The sequence below is a fragment of the Carcharodon carcharias genome, chromosome 3 (assembly GCF_017639515.1).
Source record: "Carcharodon carcharias isolate sCarCar2 chromosome 3, sCarCar2.pri, whole genome shotgun sequence".
NCBI classification, from domain to species: Eukaryota; Metazoa; Chordata; class Chondrichthyes; order Lamniformes; family Lamnidae; genus Carcharodon; species Carcharodon carcharias.
This window is the reverse complement of record NC_054469.1, coordinates 14,098,511-14,123,847: the sequence shown is the minus strand read 5'-3', so window position 1 is coordinate 14,123,847 and position 25,337 is coordinate 14,098,511. Positions and strand designations below refer to the sequence as shown.

General features: G+C 41.9%; 1 protein-coding gene across 1 annotated transcript in view; it reads left to right on the top strand.

Annotated features, from left to right (window-relative positions):
* bmb (brambleberry) overlaps positions 1-19,529 on the top strand; it is a 37,220-nt gene extending 17,691 nt beyond the window's left edge. The window contains exons 5-12 of the mRNA XM_041183445.1: positions 400-516; positions 3,283-3,462; positions 4,554-4,760; positions 6,688-6,823; positions 7,201-7,262; positions 9,605-9,792; positions 11,661-11,749; positions 19,286-19,529. Coding sequence (XP_041039379.1) covers positions 400-516; positions 3,283-3,462; positions 4,554-4,760; positions 6,688-6,823; positions 7,201-7,262; positions 9,605-9,792; positions 11,661-11,749; positions 19,286-19,403 — 1,097 coding nt within the window. The 3' untranslated portion in view covers positions 19,404-19,529. The remainder of the gene's footprint in view (positions 1-399; positions 517-3,282; positions 3,463-4,553; positions 4,761-6,687; positions 6,824-7,200; positions 7,263-9,604; positions 9,793-11,660; positions 11,750-19,285) is intronic.
* Positions 19,530-25,337: the final 5,808 nt, after the last annotated feature.

Below are 25,337 nucleotides of genomic sequence, written 5' to 3'. Positions count from 1 at the left end.
CTTAATTAAATTTATTTACAAAATGGTACCAGCACTGAAGTTGTAACTATCAGGAAATACTGAACAAGCTGAAACATTTTTCTCAAGAAAAGATATCACCCCTCAGCCTTGTAACAGAGATCTTTAAAATTGAGAAGGGAAGTTTTGATAGGATAGATGTAGAGAAAATGTTTCCATTGTGGTTGGGGAGGGTAGGCTGTTCAAAACAAGGTCTCAATGAGAGTCCCTTTTAAATCCAATAGGAATTCTGGAGAAAATTCCCAGAGTGATGAGAATGTGGAACTCACTACCAGGTGGAATCATTGATACATTTAAGGGGAAGCTCAATAACTAGGCGAAGGGAATAGGGTGAGGAGAAATGCTGAATTCAATAAGCTTTGCTTTATCTATATATTCTAGAAAATGTCAGTAGACAATTGGCTAACCAGAACTCTGAGCTACAAGAAGGTCATCGAGCAATTCTAACTGACCTCCTGGAGGTCAGGGCACGTGCTCATCAGGTGTACACCAAGCTGGGTAAGTAACCTATTGCATTTGGAGTGATGGACCTTGTGGTTGAATACTTGATTACCTTTCTAAAATTGTATATATGGTGAAAATGGAGGACATTAAATGAGGGCAGTTACAGATATTCAGTAGGCTGGTTTTGGGGGCACTACATCAGTATCATATGGGATTTTCAGCACTTACAACATCAACCAAAAGCATGGGGAAATGGTGTAGTGGGAACGTAATTGGACTTGTAATCCAGAGGTCCAGGCTAATGCTCTGGGGGCATGAATTCAAATCCCACCATAGCAGCTGATGAAATTTAAACCCAATTAATAAAAATCTGGAATTGTAAGCTGATAATGGTGACCATGAAACTATCATCAACCCACATGGTTCACGAATGTCTTTTAGGGAAGGAAATCTGCCATCCTTACCTGATCTGGCCTACATGTGATTCCAGATCCACAATCCCTTTGTTCGAGGGCAGTTAGAGATGGGCAACTAATTCTGGCCTTGCCTGTGATACCCACATCTCATGAAAGAATAAAAAGTTTCCTGCCTGCTCATTTTTCTAGTTTCCAAAAGGACTGTTTCCTCTGCTGCCTAGTTCATTCTTTCCGGCTACCATTACAGTGGCAGTCAGGGCTGCTGTATATTTGGTAGCAGGTTTTCTTCCTATTCCTTGACTGTGGAGGATAAAAGGAAACCTACAATTGGAATATCAAATAAGCATAGAAAATGTTGTAAATGCACAGCTAGTCACTCAGCAACTAGGAGAGAAATGGGTTGTCATTGAGACTTCATACTGTGTCAGACCTTTTGGTTTGAGATTTGTGTGTGGTACCGATTGGGGGAGAGAAAGCAAAAGTAGCTTCCCACCGCCCCCCCCAACTTCCCAAATATGGTCAAAAACACTACACGGGAAAAATTACCCCCACCCCAGTTGGGGGGGAAAATGCAGGAGCAGGTGTGCCTCCGATTGGCGTCCCCGATTTGGGGGCGCATCACCATTTTACATGGGTGGGCCAATTAAGGTCCGTCCAGCATGACGTCCGCCAGGAAGCACTAGGCGCTCCCTGTGCAGGTAGGGGGGTTTCCCTCAGCTGGGAGTGCGCTCTTTCGCTCATGTACACGAAAGAGCACACTGATCTCCCTGAGGCTAAGTGCTGCCTCAGGGAGATTGGCTCTGAATTAAAAATTGCAATACAAATGATTAGAAAAATTTCCCTGACATCCCTTCATGTGACATGTCCATAACTTTAACTGAAACCTTTATTAAAAATTTAAATACCCTCATGAAACCTCATCCTGCCCATGGGTGCGATTTCATGCTTTTTCCTGAAGCCCGCCAGGGCTCCCTGCCTGCCCGCCAACCTTAAGGTCCATTAATGATTTTAATTAGTTTCTCAATGGCCTCAACAGACCGTTGACAGGTCGGTGGGTACGCAGCTGACTCGGCTGCGTTCCCGCCAACCCGAAAATGGAAATGACGCGGGGTGATGTTGGGAGTTCCACCCAACGTCATCCCGTGTCATTTTACGCATCGGTGGTGAACTTGGAATTACTGCAAGTCTCCAATGCACCCTGCTGGAGTCTCCATTCAACAGCACTTCTTTTAAAACTCAAGTCAAGTGTGTTTTAAAGTGCGAGAACTCTGCATGCTTTAGTGAAAAAAGTTAATGTCTGACTTTTGCCAGCACCTTTTTAAAATCAATCAACTGAAATGCCAGGTAGCAATATCAATCGTGCTGTGCAAGACCAGGCAGTAATCTCTTATGCTATCAGTTGGCTGAAGCAAGATGGCTCACTTTAATCAGGAGTGTTTAAAGTGCTGAAGAAACTAGGGAAATCTTTGAAGATTCCAGATTTGACTGATAGCCCTCTTGTATATCAGTGCTGTTGGATTTATTATTTTAATACTAGAAAATGGGTCATAGCCCAGACAACTTCAATGTACACCAAGCTTCTGATGCACTGGAGGAAGAAAAGTAATTCTAATGGTCTCAGACATCTCATTGAATCATAGAACAATACAGCACAAAGAAGCCATTTGACCCACTGAGGCTGTATTAGCTCTTTCGAAGAGCAATCCAATTAGTCCCACTCCCCTACTCTTTCCCCATATCCCTGTAATTTTTTTTCCTCCTACAAGTATTTGTCCAATTCCCTTTATCGAAGGTTGCTATTATATCTATATCCACCTATCAGACAGTACATTCCAAATGATCAATCCTGACCAATTGCATTAAGAAATATTTCCTCATATCACCTCTGGCCATTTTGCCACTCACCTTTTAAAACTGTGCTCCCTATCGATCCTTCAGCTATTGGAAGTAGTTTGTAAACCTATAGAATCTCCTCAACCTCTGCCCAAAGGAGAACAATCCCGATTTCTCCAGTCCGTCAATCTACCTATAATATCTTCCAAACACTCTCTCCAAAGCCATCCTTGCTAAAGTGTGGTTTCCAGAATTGCTCCAGCTGGGGCTGAATGAGCAGTTTATATCTATTTAACATAACTCCCTGGTTTTTGTTTTCTATGCTTCTATATGTAAAACCAAGGACCCCATATGCTTTATGAATTGTAGTTAAAGGTAACATCTAGACCACTACTAGTTCATGGCATTTTATTGATATGTGTGCTCGGACCCCCAAGTTTCTTTGAATCATTACTGTTTCTATTTTCTTCATTCAGAATGTACCCTGTTCTATCCTTTTAGGTCTAAAGCGAATGACCTCACATTGACCCATACTCTGAGTGCGCGATGCTGAAAATCTGTTTGTTTGCAGATTCGAACCTGGCTTTATTTTCTGCCCACCAGTCCCAGACTGCCATCTATTATGACCAGTTAATGGAAAAGCTGCAGAAGATGAACCAGACTGTGGGCATGGTGATGTACATGATTGACCACCTTGAACTAGGAGTGAGCCAGAGGCTGAACAGCATTCAGCATTTCCTGAACTGGGCAGGTAAGTAGCTGAGTGGACTATTTACTTTAGTAACCCCTATTAACTTTTGGGTGCAATTGTTCATGTGAAGATTTTTAACCTTATTTGTGTGAACCAAGTCTTATTCAGAATAGCTCCAAGAATAGATTTACTAACCATTCATGTTATTGCTGTTTGTGGGAGGGATGTACTGTGCCAAAACAATGACTGCCCTGCCGCATTCACCTGCATAAGTTGTTTAGGATGTGATGGGGTATTATTCATAAAAATTGGCTTCTGGTGGAGATGTTTCGAACATAGTGTAGTTGAGTTAGAAGCCAATTGATATAAATTCCCTCGATCATAAGTATAATGGAAGCTGGGACCTGTAAGTGCACCCTCAGGCCAATATCCACTTGGAGGTGTGCAATTCTAATGGGATAACTTTACATAGGAAGCTTCTATTTTATAAATGTGAACATGAATTGCTGTGGAAAAATTTGCCAGAAAAGTGTGTAGCTGTAAAATTTTTAATATTGCATATCTTTTAATGTTGGTTTGCAAATGGTGGAGTGTGTGCCATAAATGTTTCCAGACTACATTCCCTGATAGTCACCTGCAGCATGCACTATAGCTAGGGATGTGATTTCCACTTTGGATCCTCCTGAGTCCACTATCCTGTGAGGTATTAAGGCATTCCAAAACAAACATTCAGAAAGAAGCAAGATGTGCTGTAGTTGTCTGATGTTCACATATATGCATTTTGGAACATTAGATAGCACCTAAGGTTTCTGGTCCCTCCACTGTTTAGGCTGCCAGGTTCTAACTAGTCAGTTGTACTAATTCAACGAAGATCAAGGATTGATCATGGGCATGGCTCCTGTTCTGTATGACTCATATCTATTTCCTACTTGTGTGCCACCAAAAGTGCTCCAAAAGACCAGCCCGTTGCTGAGTGTGTGTTCTATTGTGATCTACTTCCTTGCTAGGCCAAGAGTGTGAACTGTTTTTTAGGATTTTTAAAACTTGAAACATGATTTTTTGGATTGCAGTGCCTGTTATTATAGACCAGTAAGTAACCTGGTTGATAGTTATAACAAATTTACTTTTCTGTACTGAATTTGTAATTACAGGAAACAACCTCCATGTAATCTACACATGTACAGTCCATGTCAGCTATTTCCTGGTTGCTGCCCTCATCATGACATTCTTGCAAACTCCAGGTTTCTCCCGAATGGTGTTGTTGATTCTGGTGGTGTTAAATGCTCTGTCTCAGTTTAACCACTGTGTCTCCATGGACCTCAAGTGTCTCACTCTCTTCCTATCTATGACTGTGGTTGGTAAGTAGAGGGTTACAGAGAGACAGCCTTTTTTTTTGTCAAGTCAAATACCTGGAAAGGTTTGTGGCTCAAGTTTGATAATTCAACACTAAGCTTAATCTCAATGGATATTGCTTCCATTTCATGAGGTAGAAGTAAATTGGGGGTGGTGGAGAGGGTTGAAATGACTTAAACTGAAAGACATAAACATTTAATAAAATTAAAACTTTAGGCCAGTTTTCATAAAAGAAGTAAACTCTTTGGCCCAAAAGTAGATACATAGTGATCCTAGGTAATAGTTGGAAGGCTTGACCAGTTTCTCTGTTTATCACCCAGCTATGTTATAGTAATTCGTTTCAACATCTAATATTCCCCATCATGTAAGTACCATTTGTGTGACGTACTACAGGGAGGAAACCCAATCATGGAACTGTAGCTGGCAAGAGTTGATTAGCATCTTGGATGAGAATTTTAGTAAAGCGAGGGGAAAGTGTTTCTACACCAGCATTCCACTGCTGCTTTTTTTTTTAAAGTAACCATGCATAGCCTGTGCCTGTTGAAATTGTCAAAAATTGATCCTGACCTGTTCATCACGGATCACTTCAAAATTCTGATAGTTATCTATTGAGTGGGGAGGTGAAGAGGAAAGTAAGACTGGCAAAGAGAGAATATGAGCATTAAATGGCAGTCAACATATAAAGGGAACCCAAAAATCTCCTACTGGTATGTAAATAGTAAGCAGCAGGGTTTTTTTCTTTTCAGTTGAATTGCTTACTGGCTCATTGAAAGAGGTGGCTCTTGTCAAGTTCTATTTAACGCATTCAAAGGATCATCCTCCGCCATTTCCGCCAACTCCAGCATGATGCCACTACCAAACACATCTTCCCTTCACCCCCACTGTCGGCATTCCATAGGGATCGTTCCCTCCGGGACACCCTGGTCCACTCCTCCATCACCCCCTACTCCCCAACCCCCACCTATGGCACCACCCCATGCCCACGCAAAAGATGTAACACCTGCCCTTTCACTTCCACTCTCCTCACCATCCAAGGGCCCAAACACTCCTTTCAAGTGAAGCAACATTTCACTTGCATTTCCCCCAACTTAGTCTACTGCATTCGTTGCTCCCAATGCGGTCTCCTCTACATTGGAGAGACCAAACGTAAACTGGGCGACCGCTTTGCAGAACACCTGCGGTCTGTCCACAAGAATGACCCAAACCTCCCTGTCGCTTGCCATTTCAACACTCCACCCTGCTCTCTTGCCCACATGTCTGTCCTTGGCTTGCTGCATTGTTCCAGTGAAGCCCAACACAAACTGGAGGAACAACACCTCATCTTTCGACTAGGCACTTTACAGCCTTCCGGACTGAATATTGAATTCAACAACTTTAGGTCTTGACCTCCTTCCTCCATCCCCACCCCCCTTCTGTTTCTTCCCCCTTCCTTTTGTTTTTTTCCAATAAATTATGGATTTTTCTTTTTCCCTCCTAGTTCCATTATTTTTAAATATTTTTAAATCTTTTATGCTCCCCCCACCCCCACTAGAGCTATACCTTGAGTGCCCTACCATCCATTCTTAATTAGCACATTCGTTTAGATAATATCACCAACTTCGACACCTATGTGTTCTTTTGTTCTGCCTTCTGTGACATCTTTTGATGATCTGCTTCTATCACTGCTTTTGCCTACAACCACACCACCGCCCTCCACTTCTCTCCCTCTCCTCCCCCCCCACCCCCCACTACCACCACATTAAACCAGCTTATATTTCAACCCTTCCTGGGATTCACCTAGTTCTGTCGAAGGGTCATGAGGACTCGAAACGTCAACTCTTTTCTTCTCCGCCGATGCTGCCAGACCTGCTGAGTTTTTCCAGGTAATTCTGTTTTTGTTTTGGATTTCCAGCATCCGCAGTTTTTTGTTTTTATCTATTTAACTTTTATTAGGTAACTGGATGTTGATTAACTGCTTTAGTTTCTGGAAGAGGAAGTCCCTACACGGTCATCCAACTACTCCTGTTATTGTGCCTTCAAACCTCTGCAACTCGATGAAGACTTGGTTTCGCACCTCCACACCTGAGCGGTATTGGTTGTACTTTGTCATCTTTTCATTATTTCTCTTCTATACCATAGACTGCAGGGATGCATAAGGTCCCCTTGTTGACTATCAGCTGCTGAGCCATTCATACCAGGGCAGTCTCTAGTTTGATTCCTTATCAATGTCTAGTTAGTTTTTCTGATGTGGACAATGGCAGGAATGCTTTAAATTTTCCTTTGTTAGGACTGGGGAAAGGAACCAGGACACTCCTGGTATCCAGCAATTTTTGTTGGTTTATGCTGACCTATTGGGGACTAGTTTTATATTTCTTTTGATTGATTAATTAAATGAACATTTGTTTGGCAACACACAAAAGACTACTCAATAAAACTGAAAAATTAATAATGTGACTGTTTTCCCAGAAAGAATGACTTTCCCAGCTTCGAGGAAGAGCTTGAGAAACTGGAATGTGATGGCTTGCGAGGTAAAAATTTGTTGCAAACAAGTTAGAAGTTTCAAAATAAGAGGGAATTAATTTAGAAAGTGAAATTGTCAGTTCATGTTGCCATGGAGAAGGAATATGAGAGCACTGGATTTTGGTATGATTTGAGAGGGAGCGCTAGGTATCAACAACATAAATATGAAGACTGACCCCCACCTCCCGGCCACCCAACCCAAGGACTGCAAATGTTGCTGAGGTCTCCTACCGAGAGGAATGGTAAGAGTTGGCAGATGGGGTTTCTCCAAGGGAAAGTGGGAGGAGAAGCCATTGCAGATAATGTGCTGGCTCTGATGGGGTGGTATGAATGAAATCAAGTGTGGTGCTACAGAAGTAAATCTTTGGAGGTGGAGATGTTGACGGAGGAGGGGAAAGGGGATAATGCAACAATCACAGGATGTCATTAGTGACTTTAACCACAGCGATCTTGGTCCTTTTGGATTAAGTGCAACTGGATGGAAGTGGTGGGAGAGGTGATCACAGCTAGGTGGTTATAATGTTCAAACATGTTAGAGGAACAGAACATTGTGGATAGTAGTTAGAATTAGGATTTTGAGGGTGGGTGGGGAAACACTGGTTGCTTTGAAAGATGAGAAATAGTGACTGACTAAAGGGAGGCTCTACAAGTTGTTCAGATTTTAGCTAAGAAAAGATGTCATAGTTACAGTTATAAACTGTGTTTGTGACTTGAGTTAAACCTGTTCAATATTGAGAGATGGACAGAAGCCAGACCAGCGGGTTTAGTAATTACAGGAGAGAAATAAGGACATGCTTTAATATACCACCTTATCACATCAGTGCGTCACCCAAGTGAATTTCTTGGGTACACAGTGAATTGTAAACAGGGCACCAATAAGAAAATATGCACAATTAGTTAATTGGTTCTGCTAATATTTGTAACTGGAAGCTGAGATTAGGCTAACTTGTGATAGGGAATATCATTCAACAATTATATTTCTCCTCAGTTAATGATTAAAAGTAAATAAGTCATGACTCAGTTTGAGGTACATGGCATAGTGTGATTGATAAAGTAGTGGCTGCTTGCAACCAAAGATTCAAATTTACTGTGCAGCACTTGTGTTTAATAATCTTCACACCACCAGGGCAAAACCAGATACCAGTGAATTTACAAAGGGTTTCTTTCATTTCCTCTCAACATATTCACAAAAAGCACATGTTGAAGTAGTTGCTTTATTTCAATAAAGGATCATCTTCCATGGCTGCATATTCTGGGTTCGCTTTCCCAGTTACACGTGGATCTAGCCTACAGTAGTTTAATACCATTGGACATACTTGGTTTTATTTTTAAAAAAAACACAAATCATTGGCTGTAACATGGAGTCAGTGCTGTGCAAAGGTGTGCAGTCCTGGATGCAAGGTTGTATACGGTGAGGGAAGAAGAGATTTTAGTTGAATTAGTGGCTGTGAACCAAAGCTTGGGTTTTAAAAGCCTGAAACTGTAGGAGGCAAGGAGTTCCACAGTCCTGGGAAAAAATGTGTAGAATTAATTATGGAATGCTTATAGCTCAGGAGATGGCTATTTTGACCATCGTGTCCATGCTGCTTCTCTGCAAGAGCAATTTGGCTAGTCCCACTCCCTGGCCCTTTCCCCACACCCCTGCACACTTTTTTTCCCTTACTTAATTTCCTTTGAAAGCCACGATTGAATCTGCATCCACAACATACTCGTCGTGCATTCCCAATCCTAGCCACTTGCTGCATAATAAAGAATTCCCTCTTGTTGCTATTGCTTCTTTTGGCAAACGTTTTAAATGTCCTCTGGTCCTCAAGCCTTCTGCAATGGGAACAATTTCTCCCTATGTAGTCTCTCTACATTCATGATTTTGCACACTTCCATTAAATCTTTCAAAAGTTTTTTTTTAAGGAGAACAGCCCCAGTTTCTCCAATCTGTCCATGTATCCAAAGTGTCTCATCCCTGGAACCATTCTCGTAAATCTTTTCTGCACCCTCCCTAATGCTTTTAAATCCTTGCTAATTAGGACGTGAAATAATGAGTGGAGATTTAAGCATTGTGCCTCAACTGACTCTTGCATCCTGCTGGTCAATGGATGGGACTCCTTTTTAAGAGCAGTAAAGTGCCACAAATGCATCAGATATCTTAATGTTCTTTAATAACTCAGCACAACCTTTCTGGGAAAATGCTTGGAGAACTTGCGTGAACCTTAGCCTTTTAGTCTGGAACGTTCATTGAATAGAGGTGGAAACATGGAAATGTGCAAAATTTTTGTGTTGCTCTGAAACTTCATCAGGAAGTGAAAGCAGGAACATGTTGAAGTTGAAGGACTAAAAATTTTTTCTGATTTAGGCAACTATGGTTCTGAGAATGCAGATTTTATCAGAAGCAGCACTCTGATAGAGACTCCAGCCCAGGCATCGCCACACACTAAGACTCAAATGGAATATGTCTCCAAAATTCCTATAAGCTCCATGCCCATATTGAAGAAAAGACTGGGATTGACCAACTCTGCGCGTTGGGAGGCCACTCAGAGAAATGTATGTTCATCCTTAAAAATCCACAAATGTAGCTGATATTTGGGAGCATGGATGTATAGATTACCATATCCACATTTACTTCACTTAGAACCTGAATTTAAAATCTAACCCTGATGACTAGAGGGAAATTTCTGCCTCTTGAATTTGGGTTGTCTACCTCTCCCTGCCCTGTTTTGTGTAGTTTCACAAAATGTGACTGGTTTTAGAGCTACTTCTTTCCAGCAAAGGACCCAAGTTGTACTGATGCAATCTAATTTTCTTGGGTAAGTTATATTGAGGAAATTAAAAGAAATTTTATGCTGTCCAACACATGCTGCAATTGAGTATGCTTGTTAATGGACTTGAGTTTTTTGTTCAACACAAGAATTTGCTGCACCTATTGGACAAAACGTTTTCAGGTTCTTGTTATTCCTCTGTTCCTGTTGGTTCATTATCATGTTCCTCAATAACTCCTGTGTGGAGGTAAACCATCCTTTAAGCAGAGTTTGAAATCTAGCTTGAGAGCCAAGCTAAGACATTGTTCCTTGAAGATCCATTTTCCTCAGGTTTATTAGACCTCCTAGCACACAGTAGCAAATTTCTCTTCCACTCACCCCATTTTCCAATTATAATTCTTCTTCGTATACATTCTAAAGAGAGCCCAGTTTAAAAACCTGACCAGACCTATGACTGATATCAGGTAATCTTCACATTTGAACACTGACCTAATGGCTGTTTCAATAACAAAAGCAAATCAGAATCAGAATGGTTACAGTGCAAAAGGGGACCAATTAGCCCATGTCTGCACCGGCTCTCTGAATGAACATTTCACCTAGTGCCATTTTCTTGCCTTCTCCCTAAAGCAGAGGTGGGATGTGGTGTGGGGGGACCAACAAAGGAGCCCCTTTCTAAAGTATTTTTCCAGGATCTTCAAAAAAAAACAGTCACCACTACACCTAATCAATCACATAAGCAGATGGCACTAGTACTTTCAGATACTTACCATTCATGTACACTTAATAAAAGGTGGAATCATCTGTTTGAAATTTGGTTGACGCAAGAATCCTCACCAACTCCTTCCCAATTTCTTCTCCTCTTCTGAAGACAATGGTTTCCACTGGGAAACAATTCCCGACACCAATTACTGTCTAATACCTCCTTCAAGTAACTATTCTTCACATTTGGGTTCTTCACCAACACCCATATCATTTATCCTACAACTGCAAGCCCTTCAACACAGGAAACCTTGCTTCTTCCCCCACTTCCCTTGCAATAGTCTGAGTATTCTGCAGCCACTGATCCTACTTACCTAGTGGAGACCAGCTAACAGTTGGTATAGGGATGAAACCTGGAACTACTACTAAATTGTTTTGTGCCACAGTTCGCTTGGGAAGGTGTCTAAATTATAAAGTTTAGGAGGTTGGTGGAGATAAACCATCCTTTACACAGAGCTATTGAGCATTAAAATAAACCAACAGGAACAGAGGAATAACAGAACCTGAGAAACCAACCTCAAAGCCAGTGTCAGAAACCCAAACAACAGAGTGAGGCAGAAAATGTGATTGCTTAATTTACAGGAATGGCAATAATTTAATAAAAATACAGGTGCATTCCAAAAATCAGATCTTGGGGCTTCCGCTGGCCTCCATTGGAGATCTCATCAGGTCCATAGATCTGGTTGATAAAATAACACCCTCATCCCAGGTATCAGTTGAGTGAGCCTTCTCTGAACTGCTTCTAATGCATTTATATCCTTTCTTAAGTCAGGAGACTAAAGACTGTACACAGTACCCGAGATGCGGTGTCTTGTTAATTGTTATTGTTAGTTGTTCCTGACCCCAGTCCATTTAAATTATGCATTTGTATTGTATCCTTAACCCCTGGTTTAGATTGTTGTGGAAGAAGCTCCCCTGAATCACCATGCAAGCAAGTTTGAAGCTGAAACCTTCAGTCTCAGTAATTCTGCTGCCAGCAATGGGTGAGTATCCCAATGTTGCAATACAAAGTTAGGAAAAGAGAGATTTAAAACCAACATTTCGGCAAAGCAGATGAAGAAGGCAGGAAAGTTAGAACGAATGTAAGAAAACTATAGAGGGGAAGTAGAGAAAATTAATAGGAAATGTTAATAGCTGATTTTAGGTAATTGCACAAGATGCAAATACACTTGGTGATAAGTGAGGACATGGTAAAGAAAGCAGTAGGGCCTTGATAATAGTGACATAGGGCGTAGGAGCAGGGGTAGGCCATTTGGCCCTTCGAGCCTGTTCATGGTTGATCCACTCCACTTTCCTGTCTGCCCCCCATAACCCTTGAGTCCCTGTCTATCAAAATCTTTCTAACTCGGCCTTGAATAAATTCAATAACCCAGCCTTCACTGCTTTCTTGGGAAGACAATTCCACAGACTAACAACTCTGAGAAAATAATTTTCCTCATTTCTGTCTAAAAGGGTCTTATTCTTAAACTGTCCCTAGTCTAGACTCCCCTACAAAAGCAAACATCCTCCCAATATTCACCCTATCAAATCCCCTCAGGATCTTATATGTTTCAGTAAGATCACCTCTAATTCTTAACTCCAATGGGTATAGGCCCAACCCATTCAACCTTTCCTCATAGGATAAGTCCTTCATCCCAGGAATGAGTTGAGTGAACCTCCTCTAAACTGCTTCGAATGCAATTATATCTATTTGCAAATAAGGAGACCAAAACTGTACACAGTACCCTAGATGTGGTCTTAACATTGCCCTGCATAGCTGCAGTAAAACTTCCCTACTTTTATATTTCATTCCCCTTTCAATAAAGGCCAACATTCCATTTGCCTTTCTAGTATGCTTACCTGCATACTAACTTTTTGTGATTTCTAAGTGGTGAGCAGACACACAGCAATATCTAGAACTGGAAAAGATCACCAGTTCAGTTGGCCAGCTCGAGAGTTCAAAAACTCAATGCACCATTCACTGCATCTTTTAGCTTTTCTCATCAAATACCTGTGCAGCTTCCACTTGCTGATTGTTATCAGCCTCAGTCATCTCCCTAGCTAGCCCATCCCAAATGTTGACTGGCTGTGAAGCACTTTGGGCTGACCTGAGGTTGTAAAAGCTTTTATTTCTTTCCCTCTTTACATAGAAACATAAGAGCCGGAATAGGCCATTTGGCCCTTTGAGCCTGCTCCACCATTCCATAAGATCATGGCTGATCTGGTTGTGGTCTTGGCTCCATTTTCCCTATAATTCCTGACTCCCTTGCCTAACAAAAATTTGTCTAACTCTGTGTTGAATAAATTCAGTGACCCAACCTCCACTCCTTTCTGGAGAAGAGAATTATATACACCAACGACCCTTTGGGAGAAAACATTTCTCCTCATCCCTGTCTTAAAAAGGAGTCCCTCTTATTTTTAAACTATGTGCCCTAGTTTTAGTCTCTCCCACAAGTGGAAACTTCTCCTGGTGTCCACCTTGTCAAGTCCCCTCAGGATCTTGTATGTTCAATAAGATCACCCCTCATTCTTCTAAACTCCAATGGGCGTAGGACTAACCTATTTAACCTTCATTCATCCCAAGAATGAGTCCAGTGAACCTTCTCTGAATTGCTTCTAAAGCAATTATAGGCAGAATTACAGGAGTAAAATAGATGATGTCGGGCAAGCGTCCCCAGGATGCTACCTGGGCTGGAGGGTCTGAGCTATGAGGAAAGATTGGATAGGTTGGGGTTGCTTTCCTTAGAGCAGTGAGGGTTGAGAGGGGACCTGATAGAGGTGTATGAGATTTATGAGGGGCACAGATAGGGTGGATTGGAAGACACTTTTTCCATTTTTAGAGGGGTCAATAACCTGTGGGCGTAGATTTAAGGTAAGAGGTAGGAGTCTAAGAGGGGAATTTTTTTTTCACCCACAGGGTACTGGGAGTCAGGAACTCGCTGCCTGAAAGGGTGGTTGAGTCAGAAACTCTCGTATTAATTAAGAAGTATTTAGATATTCAATTGCCTCCAGGGCTATAGCCAAGAGCTGGAAAATGGGATTATTGTTGTCAGATCTTTGACCGGCACAGACACAATGGACAGAATGGCCTCCTTCTGTGCTGTAAATGTCTGAGTCTGTCACACACACTCGATATTTTACTCAGGCGCGTGCAAGAGGTGGTAGTGGGCCCGCCGACAATTAAGAGGCCTATTAAGGCCCTTGATTAATTAAATCGAATTTTTCACTGGCCGTCCAACCATTTGGTTGGCAGGCGGGCAAATAGGCCAGGTGGCCTTTGCATTTTTAAGGAAACCTCATCCACGGGCAGGATGAAGCTTTGGACAGTAAATTTAAAAAAAAAAAAACAAATTTTTGAAACTCATTTTTAACATGTCACATGAGGGCACATGTTTTCCTTATTTTTTGAAATCCCTATTTTTAATGTTAAAAATCTTCAGCTCCCTGAGGCTGTTCTGTGCCTTCAGGGAGCTTTCACTGAGCACATCCCCCGCACATGCGCAGAGTTCAGTGCCGTTAATTGGCCAGCCAGCGTGAAATCACGGTCAGGGCCCAATTAGATTCTGTAACATTTAAGGTGGATAAAGGGAAACCTTAGATGTGGTGTACTTGGATTTCCAAAAGGCACTTGATAAGGTATCAGATCAAAGGTTTTACACAAGTTAAGAGCACATGATGTACTCTCACTTAACTTGTCTATATCCCTTTGCAGACACTCTGCCTCCTCTTGACAATTTACTTTTCTACCTATCTTGGTGTCATCAGCAAATGTAGCTATTATTCAGTCCCTTTATCCATGTCATTGATATAAATTGTAAATAGTTGAGGACCCAGCACTGTTCAAAACCTTTAAAATCCTGGGGGGTCTTGACAGAGTGATGTAGAGAGGATATTTCCTCTTGTGGGAGAATCTGTTGCACGGCTACTCCTGGGCCCACCCGACGAGGTAAAAATTCTGCCTTATATCTTTTTCTTAGAATAAGGAGACCAAAACTACACACACTACTCCTGATGCCTCACCAAGGCCCTGTACAACTACAGTAAAACTTCCCTACTTTTATATTCCATTTGTCTTGCAATACATGCCACACAAGGACACTTCGATCCCTGTGTGCCATTGAGTTTTGCCATCTTTCTCCATTTAAGTAGTATACTGCTTTTCTGTTCTTCCTGCCAAAGTGAACAAGTTCACATTTACCCATGTTATACTCTCTCCCAAATTTTGCCCACTCTCACTTAACTTGTCTATATCCCTTTGCAGACACTCTGCCTCCTCTTGACAATTTACTTTTCTACCTATCTTGGTGTCATCAGCAAATGTAGCTATTATTCAGTCCCTTTATCCATGTCATTGATATAAATTGTAAATAGTTGAGGACCCAGCACTGTTCAAAACCTTTAAAATCCTGGGGGGTCTTGACAGAGTGATGTAGAGAGGATATTTCCTCTTGTGGGAGAATCTAGAACTAGGGGTCATGATTTAAAAATGAGGGGTCGCTCAGTTAAGACCAAGATGAGGAGAATTTTTTTCTGAGGATCGTGAGTCTTTGGAACTCTCTTCCTCAAAAGTAGTGGAAGCAGGGTCTATGAATATTTTTAAAGTAGAGCTAGATAATTTTTCACCCCCATGTTAATCAAAAATCTATCGGGGTAGGTGAGAGTTTACAATCGAATCAGTCGTGATGCTATTGAATGGTGGAGCAGATTGAAGGGCCATGTGGCCTACGCCTACACCTGCTCCTAGTTCGTATGTGTCCCCATGACATTCCATTAGTTACAACTTTCCATTCTGAAAAAGATCTATTTGTCCCTGCTCTGCTTCCTGTTATCCAACCAATCTTTTATCTATGCTAATATGCTGCCTTCTACATCATGTGCTCTTAACTTGTGTAAAACCTTTGATCTGATACCTTATCAAGTGCCTTTTGGAAATCCAAGTACACCACATCTAAGGTTTCCCTTTATCCACCTTAAATGTTACTTTGTCAAAAAACTGTAATATTAGTCAAACAAACACTATTTCCCTTCCACAAAGTCTGGTCAAATCGTGATTATCTAAGTATCCTGTTATAACCTCCTTAATGTATTCTAGCACTTTTCCCATGACAGGCCTATTGTTTTCTGCTTTCTGCCTCCCTTCCTTCTTGAACAGCTATTTTCCAATCGCTGAACCTTTCCAGAGTCTAAGGAATTTTGGAAGATTATAACCAACATATCTGCTATTTATGCCATCACCTGGAGTCATAATTATACAGCACAGAAACATCTTTTGATTATCTGCTCCTATCACTGCTTGCTTGTCCCTACAACCACACCAGCCCCCTACCAACTTAAACCAGCTTATATTTCACCCCTCTTCTAATATTCATTCAGTTCTGTTGAAGGGTCATGAGTCAAAACGTCAACTCTTTTCTTCTCCGCCGATGCTGCCAGACCTGCTGAGTTTTTCCAGGTAATTCTGTTTTTGTTTTGGATTTCCAGCATTCGCAGTTTTTTGTTTTTATCTTTTGTTTTTATAACAGAAACAGGCCCTTCAACCCATTGTGTCCGTGCCAGCCATCAAGCACCTATCTATTCTAATCCCATTTTCCAGCACTTCGTCTGTGGCCCTGTATGCTGTGGTGTTTCAAGTGCCCATCTAAATACTTCTTAAATATTGAGGGTTGTTCCTGCCTCTACCACCCCCTCAGGCAGTGTGTTCCAGATTCCAAACACCCTCTGGGTGAAAAAAAATTTCCTCAAATCCCCTCTAAACCACCTGTCCCTTACTTTAAATCTATGCCCCCTGGTTATTGACACCTCAGCTAAGGGGAAGAGTTTCTTCCTATCTATGTCCCTCAGAATTTTGTATACCTCTATTAGCTCCCCCCTCAGCCTTCTCTGCTCTAAGGAAAACAACCCTAGCCTATCTTGTCTCTCTTCATAGCTGAAACGCTCCAGCCCTGGCAACATCCTGATGAATCTCCTTTGCACCCTCTCCAGTGCAATCACATCCTTCCTATAGTGTGGCAACCACAACTGCACAGTACTCCAGATGTGGCCTATCTAGCATTTTATATAGCTCCAACATAACCTCCCTGCTTTTATATTCTATGCCTTGGCTAATAAAGGCAAATATCCCATATGCCTTTTTAACCACCTTATCTACCTGTGCTGCTGCCTTCGGGGATCTTTGGACATGTAGACCAAGGTCCCTTTGATCCTCTGTACCTCCTACGGTCCTACCATTCATTGTGTATTCCCTTGCTGTGTTGGTCCTCCCAAAATGCATCATCTCACACTTTTCAGGATTAAATTCCGTTTGCCACTGCTCTACCCACCTTACCAGCCCATCTATATCACCCTGTAATCTAAGGCTTTCCCCCTCAGTATTTACAACACCACCAATTTTTGTGTCATCTGCGAACTTATTGATCATACCTCCTATATTCACATCTAAATCATTAATGTACACTACAAACAGCAAGGTACACCACGCGTCACAGGCTTCCAATTGCAAAAACAACCTTTGACCATCGCCCTCTGCCTCCTGCCACTAAGCCAATTTTGGATCCAATTTGCCCTGGATTCCATGGGCTCTCACCACCTTGACCACCAACTCCACACACACACACCCCCCCCCCCCCCCCCCCCCCCCCCACCCCCAACCCCCCGCCACCCCCCAAAAGCAGGACCTTGTCAAAAGCCTTACTGAAGTCCATGTAGGCTAGTCAGCTACACCACCCTCATCTACACAACTAGTCACCTCCTCAAAAAATTCAATCAAATTTGTTAGACATGATCTCCCCCTAAACAAAGCCATGCTGACTATCCCTGATTAATCCCTGCCTCTCCAGGTGGAGATTAATCCTGTCCCTCGTAATTTTTTCCAATAGTTTCCCTATCACTGATGTTTGACTCACTGGCCTTTAATTACCTGGTTTATCCCTACTACCCTTCTTGAATAACAGTACCACCTTCACTGTCCTCCAATCCTCTGGCACCTCTCCTGTGGCTAGAGAGGATTTGAAAATTAGTGTCAGAGCCCCTGCAATCTCCTCCCTTGTCTCACAGAGCAGCCTGGGATACATATTGTCTGGGCCTGGGGATTTATCCACTTTTAAGCCCGCTAAAACTGCTAATACCTCCTCCCTTTCAATGCTAATTTGTTCAAGTATATCACACTCCCCTCCCTGTTTTCTACACCTACATCATTCATCTCCATAGCTAACACTGATTTATAAAGTAATAATTTAAAGCCTCACCTATGTCCTCCAGCTCCATGCAGATTGGCACTTTGGTCCCTAATGGGCCCTACTCTTTCCCTGGTTATCCTCTTGCCCTTAATATATTTATAAATTGCCTTGGGATTTTCCTTTATCCTGCCCACCAGTGTTTTTTCATGCCTCCTCTTCGCTCTCCTAATTACTTTAAGTACCCCCCTACACTTTCTATACTCATATAGGGCTTCTGCTGTTTTCAACCCTCTGTATCTGCCTTAAACCTCTTTTTTTTCTTTATCCAATCCTCGATATCTCTCAACATCCAGGGTTTCCTGCACTACTTTTAAGACCCTAGGATGCAGGCCATCCAGTCCTGGGGACTTGTCAGCCAACTTTTTACTTTTTAATCCCTTGAAGTTTTTCTTTTACTGCTGCCATCACCACCATTTGTTTCTCTTCAACCCTGAGGAAGCTCTCTGTTCTGTCCATTCACCTTTCCAATTCTGAACTCCAACCATCATGGTCTTGGATACCTTTATTTAAAGAAAAGCTGTATCGTTGGTTTTGTATCTAGGAGTATATCAAACTGAAGCAAGCGAACATTTCATTAAGCTGCAGTTGGAATATTTGGGCAATCCTATAGGAAAGATATAAAAGGTGCTTTGTAAATTCACTGGGATCTTGCTGTGGATGAAGCATTCTTGCTGTAGGGACATTTGAGAAGCTGTATCTTTGTCCATTGCAGCTGAAAAGGTTAAATGATGGCATGAATGAGCTGCAATTACAAAGCAAATATTGATCGGATTGTTTCCACTGGTCTGTGAGGAGGTAATGTGGGCATCAATTTAAGATCATCTTGATTAAAAGTGTTTACGTTGAGGGTGATCAGATTGTCCAACCACATCTGGCGGAAGAGACTCTATTTTAAAAGGGTGAAAACAGGAGGGTGAGTTGGGTTTTTATTAGTGTAAAATGAATTGACATAAGCATGATATATCCTGTTTATATGCTGTTCTTTTTCTGTTAATTGAAAAGGACCACTGATATCCAGATATTATCATGCCCAAAAGTACAGGCTAGTGCTGTACTTGCAGACCCATGCTAGTACCTTCTGGAGGCAAATGAGCATCCACATGGACAGTGCATAATTTCCCATCTCTTAGTGGGTTCCCCAATTTTTGGTCTCAGACTTCTTCTGATAAGCCCATGATGTGAGGTCTGGGTATCTTGGACACTGCACTATACTTGGATCAATTCCCCTTTCTCACTGCAGTGAATGAGCAGTCAAGATGTGGTTAACAATGTAACTAACTTTTGTTTTCCCCCTCTCAATGTTAGATCTCTGTCACAGAGGCAACCCTGTTCTGGCATCACAAAGACTGGTCAGCCATGCCGAAATAAAGCAGTTACCGGACAGGAGTTCTGTCGAATCCATGTTTCAGGGCAGACTTCATAACAGTTAAATCTACTTTGGTCTAAATCACTTGCTTAGTTGAAGAATGTTGATGCTATTTTAAATTTGGTTAATTTAATATGACATGTATTTATAATTTCTTGGTTTTTAAACAGATTTGACATAAATGGGGAGAATTCCCTGACTTTGTTTATGCTGATCCAATTAGAAGCACTCCAGATTAATAATGGTTCATTGTTCAATAAGCTCTCCTCCCTGCCCAAACTGTGCAGATTCAGCAAAATTGTTTGGAACCAGGTAACAAGCATATATGGCTGTGTCACCTCATTGAAAGCTGGGTATTCAGCCTGTCTGAAGGAGCTTGACATTATTCTTTCCTCTCTGTGCTAGCAGACCAGCCATGTATTTTTAGCATTTTCTTTGGTTTCATCTTTGATTTTAATCGTTTTTTTTTTTGAAACGTGAAATGGTTATTTTTCTTTTTAAGGTATCATATTGAACTGTGTAAGTGTGATGACTGATTCTTGCCCCTGGGGAACCTGGTTACTAACTGCAAGTGAGCTGCTGCCTGTATGTAATCCCTTCATATTTTGAAGGTGTTTGGAAATCAGTAAGTTGGTTGGAATCTGGCTGTGAAAAAATACAGCTCCTTCCAGTGAAATTGGACAGGAAGGCTGTTACAATATCTGTACAAAACTCCCTGAAAACTTGGGTCTTAGATAAGGGGTTTGGAATGGGAAAAACAGCCAGGCGAGAGTGTAGGCGTATAAGAACAACACCTTCAGTTTTTATTTTGTATTCCTGTTTTACCACGTCCCTTTTACTTTGTCCTAATCTCGGACCTTTTCCTTTTACTGAGGTCTCTGGAGACTTGTATTAATTTGCACATTTGTCTTTGTTAGCAAAATGGAACTAGTTGGCACAGCAGGGTTCTTCCTGTTGATAGCAATTTATTTTGTGTAATCCTTTATCCTGAATTCTATCGATTTGAAACTGTGCAATAACTGACTCTTTGCTGCTAATTTTCTGCACTGCCCCTAGCTGGTCTGTATTTCATTAAGACTGCCTGTTCTTGTAACAGTCATTCCATTTACTTTAATCATTATCCGCTTCCAGAATTACCTCACTGTCCCTCACTCACCTGATCAGTCATGTGCTCTGCGTTTGCAGCATTGGTAGATACAGCAAATTTCTTCAGTACATTTATATCTGCTTGTGGTCAGATGTCATTGCAGATATCTATGCAGAGGATTCTGAGGTGGATGGAGAGAGTTTTGTATAATCTTGTGAAACAGCCCTTGTTTAAGATTTAATGTAACAAATTGAGAATGTGGTTGGATTGGAAGTGCCCCCTTAAATATGTAACTGTCTTCAAGCCACCTCACCACTTGAATAAAATTGAGAGCCTACACAGAAGCTGAGTTGTGCTGCTGCATTAACCCTAGCTGGAGCCAGGTATTAAAGAGGAGGGCTTTATACTCTTGTAATGCATTTTACAGAAACTTTGGTTAAGTAGTGGTCACCTGAAGGATGAAAGGCCATTGGTGTTCAAACCTGTGGGCCATGCTAGACCTGCAAGTCCTGGCAATCTGACCTATGATGTACAACCTAATTCTCTGACTTTATTACTCACAGCTTTGACCTGAGTGAATTCATTGGGGCTGGAAATTTTATTACCTCCATTACTGATTAAGTTTAACACTAAAATCTGATTGCATATACAAATTGCTGATAAGATCATCCCTCTGCTAACCCCAGGGTGAAGTTAACCTTTTTTTGTGACCCATGAGATTCCTTGAGGTTTAACCTTTTTTTTGGTAACAAGCGCACAAACTTGGGATGCTCCTATATTAAATCATTTCTAATCAAAGTATAGTAATATCCACTCTAGGCAAATCCTTTGCAAATTCCTGTTAAATTTGCCATTTTATGCAGTGAAATATGATCTGCTCACACTGAATCTGATTGGATGGATGTACTGAGTTACACTGGCTGTCCACATTACTCTGATGGGATGAACTGAAACACACTGCATGCAATCCCGCTCTTGTTGTGTGACATGAATTTCTTTCTGTTCAGTTAGTGTGAATTTGATGGGATGGTCAAATTTTTCAATCTGAGGAAATTATAATAGGAAGGCAAGTGACCTCCTGGATGTAATTCTCAACTATCTTGATTCATAGTGCTCTGGAGATGCAGTCATCTGCCTCTTGTGCAAGATCACAAATTGAGATTTAATCCAAGTAGGCAGATGCTCATTGATATCAAAAGATTCTTGTTGGCTTTTTGGTGTCTGTTTTCCTTTGGGTTTTTCTCTGGTGTATAACTATCCTGAAGTCATTATTTGAGCAGAAATTAAAAGATTGTGATCTGCAATCATAGGTAATCTAGTATTAATGAACCGGTTTAAAACAGAGTTCCAACAATAGGTTTTTCACTTGTTTTACTGCAGTGAGTTTTTGTATCTGGACAAGCCAGTTTTCAGATTTTGTCCTGTCCTGGATGTACTCTGCCTAGCACCCATTGCCTGTCAGGTTAGGCTCTGACTCCCTGTAATCCTGAAATGGATGAAGCAGTTCTGGAAAAATGAGAGTGTTTTCAGGTTTTGTTTAATTTTTAACCAAAGAAATCTGCCCAGGTAAATAACATGAATACTAATTGTTTTTTAATGAGACTTCTTACTATGCTGCATTCTGATCATGTTGTGATGTCCCTTTTGACATTAATGTAGGCACAACTTTTCATCTGAGATGGTAGAACTGTGGTTAGTGAATCTGGCTGTTAAATAGTGAAGAAAGTGAAATGTATAACATATGACATTTTTCAGAAACATTTGTGACTAGCATTTTTTAAATTTGGTTCTGTTGCATAATCTATATGGCAGGTATACTATAATACTAAATGTCTTACTTTAAGTTGTTGGCTGATTAAATGTCAATACTTCCTATGATTGAGACACTTTGGAAATATGACCTTGGGAATACTAATTCCCTGCTCAAGATTACTGTTAATCATTGTTCTAATATAATGTTGCTGTGTGATTGAGGTCAGGGTGTAACCAAGTCTATCTATCGTATTTTCATCTTTGTAATTTTTAATTATTCAATAAATTTATTTGGCTTTCTAAAACCAATTGACAGATTTAATTTTGGTCCCCTCCCTTTTATCTGACCTCTAATTGAAGGATGCAAGAGGCCTTTGTCTTTTTTCCACCATCTCCTTTTCTGGTCCTTAGTGCAAGGCTGAGGGGGTGCTGCTCTAAAATTATGAGGAACCATCTTTTTGTTAAACCAACTCTGTCAGTCCTTGGGTGGGGGAGGTGGTATTATCACTGGACTGGTGATGCAGAGACTCAGGGTAATGCTCTGGGGAACTGAGTTCGAATCCCACCACGGCAGATTTAATTCCAGTTTTTTTTTTTTTATTGAATTCAATGTCTAATGATCACCATCTGGTTCCCTAATGTCCTTTTTTGGGGAAAGAAATCTGTCCTTACCTGGTCTGGTCTACATATGACTCCAGATCTGCAGTAATGTGGCTGACTCTTAAAAACCTTCTAAAATGGCTTGGCAAGCCACCCAGGTGTATCAAACCACTACAAAGCCAATAAAAAGGAATGAAACCAGCATTGACTTAGGCACTGGAAATGACAATGGCAAATCCAGCCCTGTCGACCCTGCAAAGTCGTCCTTACTAATGTCTGGGGGCTTGTGCCAAAATTGGGAGAGCTGTCTCACAGACCAGCAAAGCAACATGTCCCAGACACCACCATCACCATCCCTGGGTATGTCCTGTCCCACTGACAGAGCCAGCAGAGGTGGCAGCACAGTGATATACTGTTGGGAGGGAGTTGCCCTGGGAGTCCTCAACATCGACTCCAGACCCCATGAGGTCTCATGGCATCAGGTGAAGAAACATGGGTGAAGAAACCTCCTGCTGATTACCACATACTGGCCTCCCTCCATTGATGAATCAGTGCTCCTCCATGTTGAAGGCCACTTGAAGGAAGCAACAAGGATGGCAAGGGTGCAGAATGTACTCTGGGTGGGGGACTTCAATGTCCATCACCAATAATGGTAACATCACTACAGGCTGAGTCCTAAAGGACATAGCTGCTAGACTGGATCTGTGGCAGGTGATGAGGGAACCCACAAGAGGGAAAATCATACTTGACCTCATCCTCACCAACCTGCCTGCTGCATCTGTACATGACAGCATCAGTAGGAGTGATCACTACACAGTCCTTGTGGATGCTAAATGGGATAGATTTCAAATAGATCTTGCAACTCAAGACTGGGCATCCATTAGGTGCTGTGGGCCATCAGCAGCAGCATTGTACTTAACCACAATCTGTAACCTCATAGCCCAACATATCCCCCACTCTACCATTATCATCAAGCCAGGGGATCAACCCTGGTTCAATGAAGAGTGCAGGAGGGCATGCGAGGAGCAGCTTCAGGCATACCTAAAAATGAGGTATCAACTGGGTGAAGCTGTAACACATCACTATTTGCATGTCAAACAACATAAACAGCAAGTAATAGACAGAGCTAAGCGATTCCACAACTAACAGATCAGATCCTAAGGTCTGCAGTTGTGAATGGCAGTGGGCAATTAAACAACTTGCTGGAGGGGGAGACTCCACAAATATCCCCATCCTCAATGATGGGGGAGCCCAGCACAGCAGTGCAAAAGATGAAGCTGAAGCATTTGCAATAATCTTCAGCCAGAAGTACTGAGTGGATGATCCATCTCAGCCTCCTCCAGTAGTTCCCTGCAATTCTCAGCCAATTCTATTCACTCCACAAGAAATGGCTGAAGGCCCTGACAATATTCTGGCAATAGTACTGAAGAACATGTGCTTCAGAACTTGCTGTGCCCCCAGCCAAGCTGTTCCAGTATAGCTACAACACTGGCATTTACCTAGCAATGCGGAAAGCGGCCCAGGTATGTCCTGTACACACAAAGCAGGACAAATCCAACATGACAAATTACTGCCCCACCAGTCTACACTCAATCATCAGTAAAGTAACAGGAAAGGGTCAGCAACAGTGCTATTAAGTGGCACTTGCTTAGCTATAACCTGCTCACTGACACTCAGTTTCGGTCCTGCCAGGGTCACTCACCTTCTGACCTCAATTACAGCCTTGGTTCAAACATGGCAGCAGATACATGGGAACCCCAGCACCTGCAAGTTCCCCTTCAAGTATTCAATGAGCAGCATGACACTAGGAAGTTCTGAGGAATAATGGGACCTTGGCATGTCTTTCCATAGATCTCTGAAAGCGGAGGGGTATGTTAGTGGGTTGGTGAAAAAGGCAGATGGGACACTTGCCTTTATCAATTGAGGCATAGATTACAAAAATAGGGAGGTCATGTTGGAGTTGTATAGAACCTTGGTGAGGCCACAACTGGAGTACTGTGCAGTTCTGGTCGCCACATTATAGGAAGGATGTGATTGTACCGGAGGGGGTGCAGAGGAGATTCACCAGGATGTTGCCTGGGATACAACATTTAAGTTATGAAGAGAGGTTGGATAGACTGGGTTGTTTTCGTTGGATCAAAGACTGAGGGGTGACCTGATTGAGGTGTACAAGATTATGAGGAGCATGGATAGGGAGCAGCTAAGATAAAAGCAAAATACTGCAGATGCCGGAAATCTAAAACAAAAATAGCTGGAAAAGCTTAGCAGGCCTGACAGCATCTGTGCCAAGGAAGACAGAGTTTACATTTTGAGTCCGTATGACTTGATAGGGAGCAGCTGTTCCCCTTTAAGTTGAAGGGTCAGTCACAAGGGGACACAAGTTCAAGGTGAGGGGCAGGAGGTTTAGGGGGAAAAACTTTTTTACCCAGAGGGTGGTTAGTCTGGAATGTGCTGCCTGGGAGGGTGGTGGAGGCAGGTTGCCTCATCCTTTAAAAAGTATCTGGATGAGCACTTGGCCCATAGTTAAGACATGCCATGTGCTGGTAAATGGG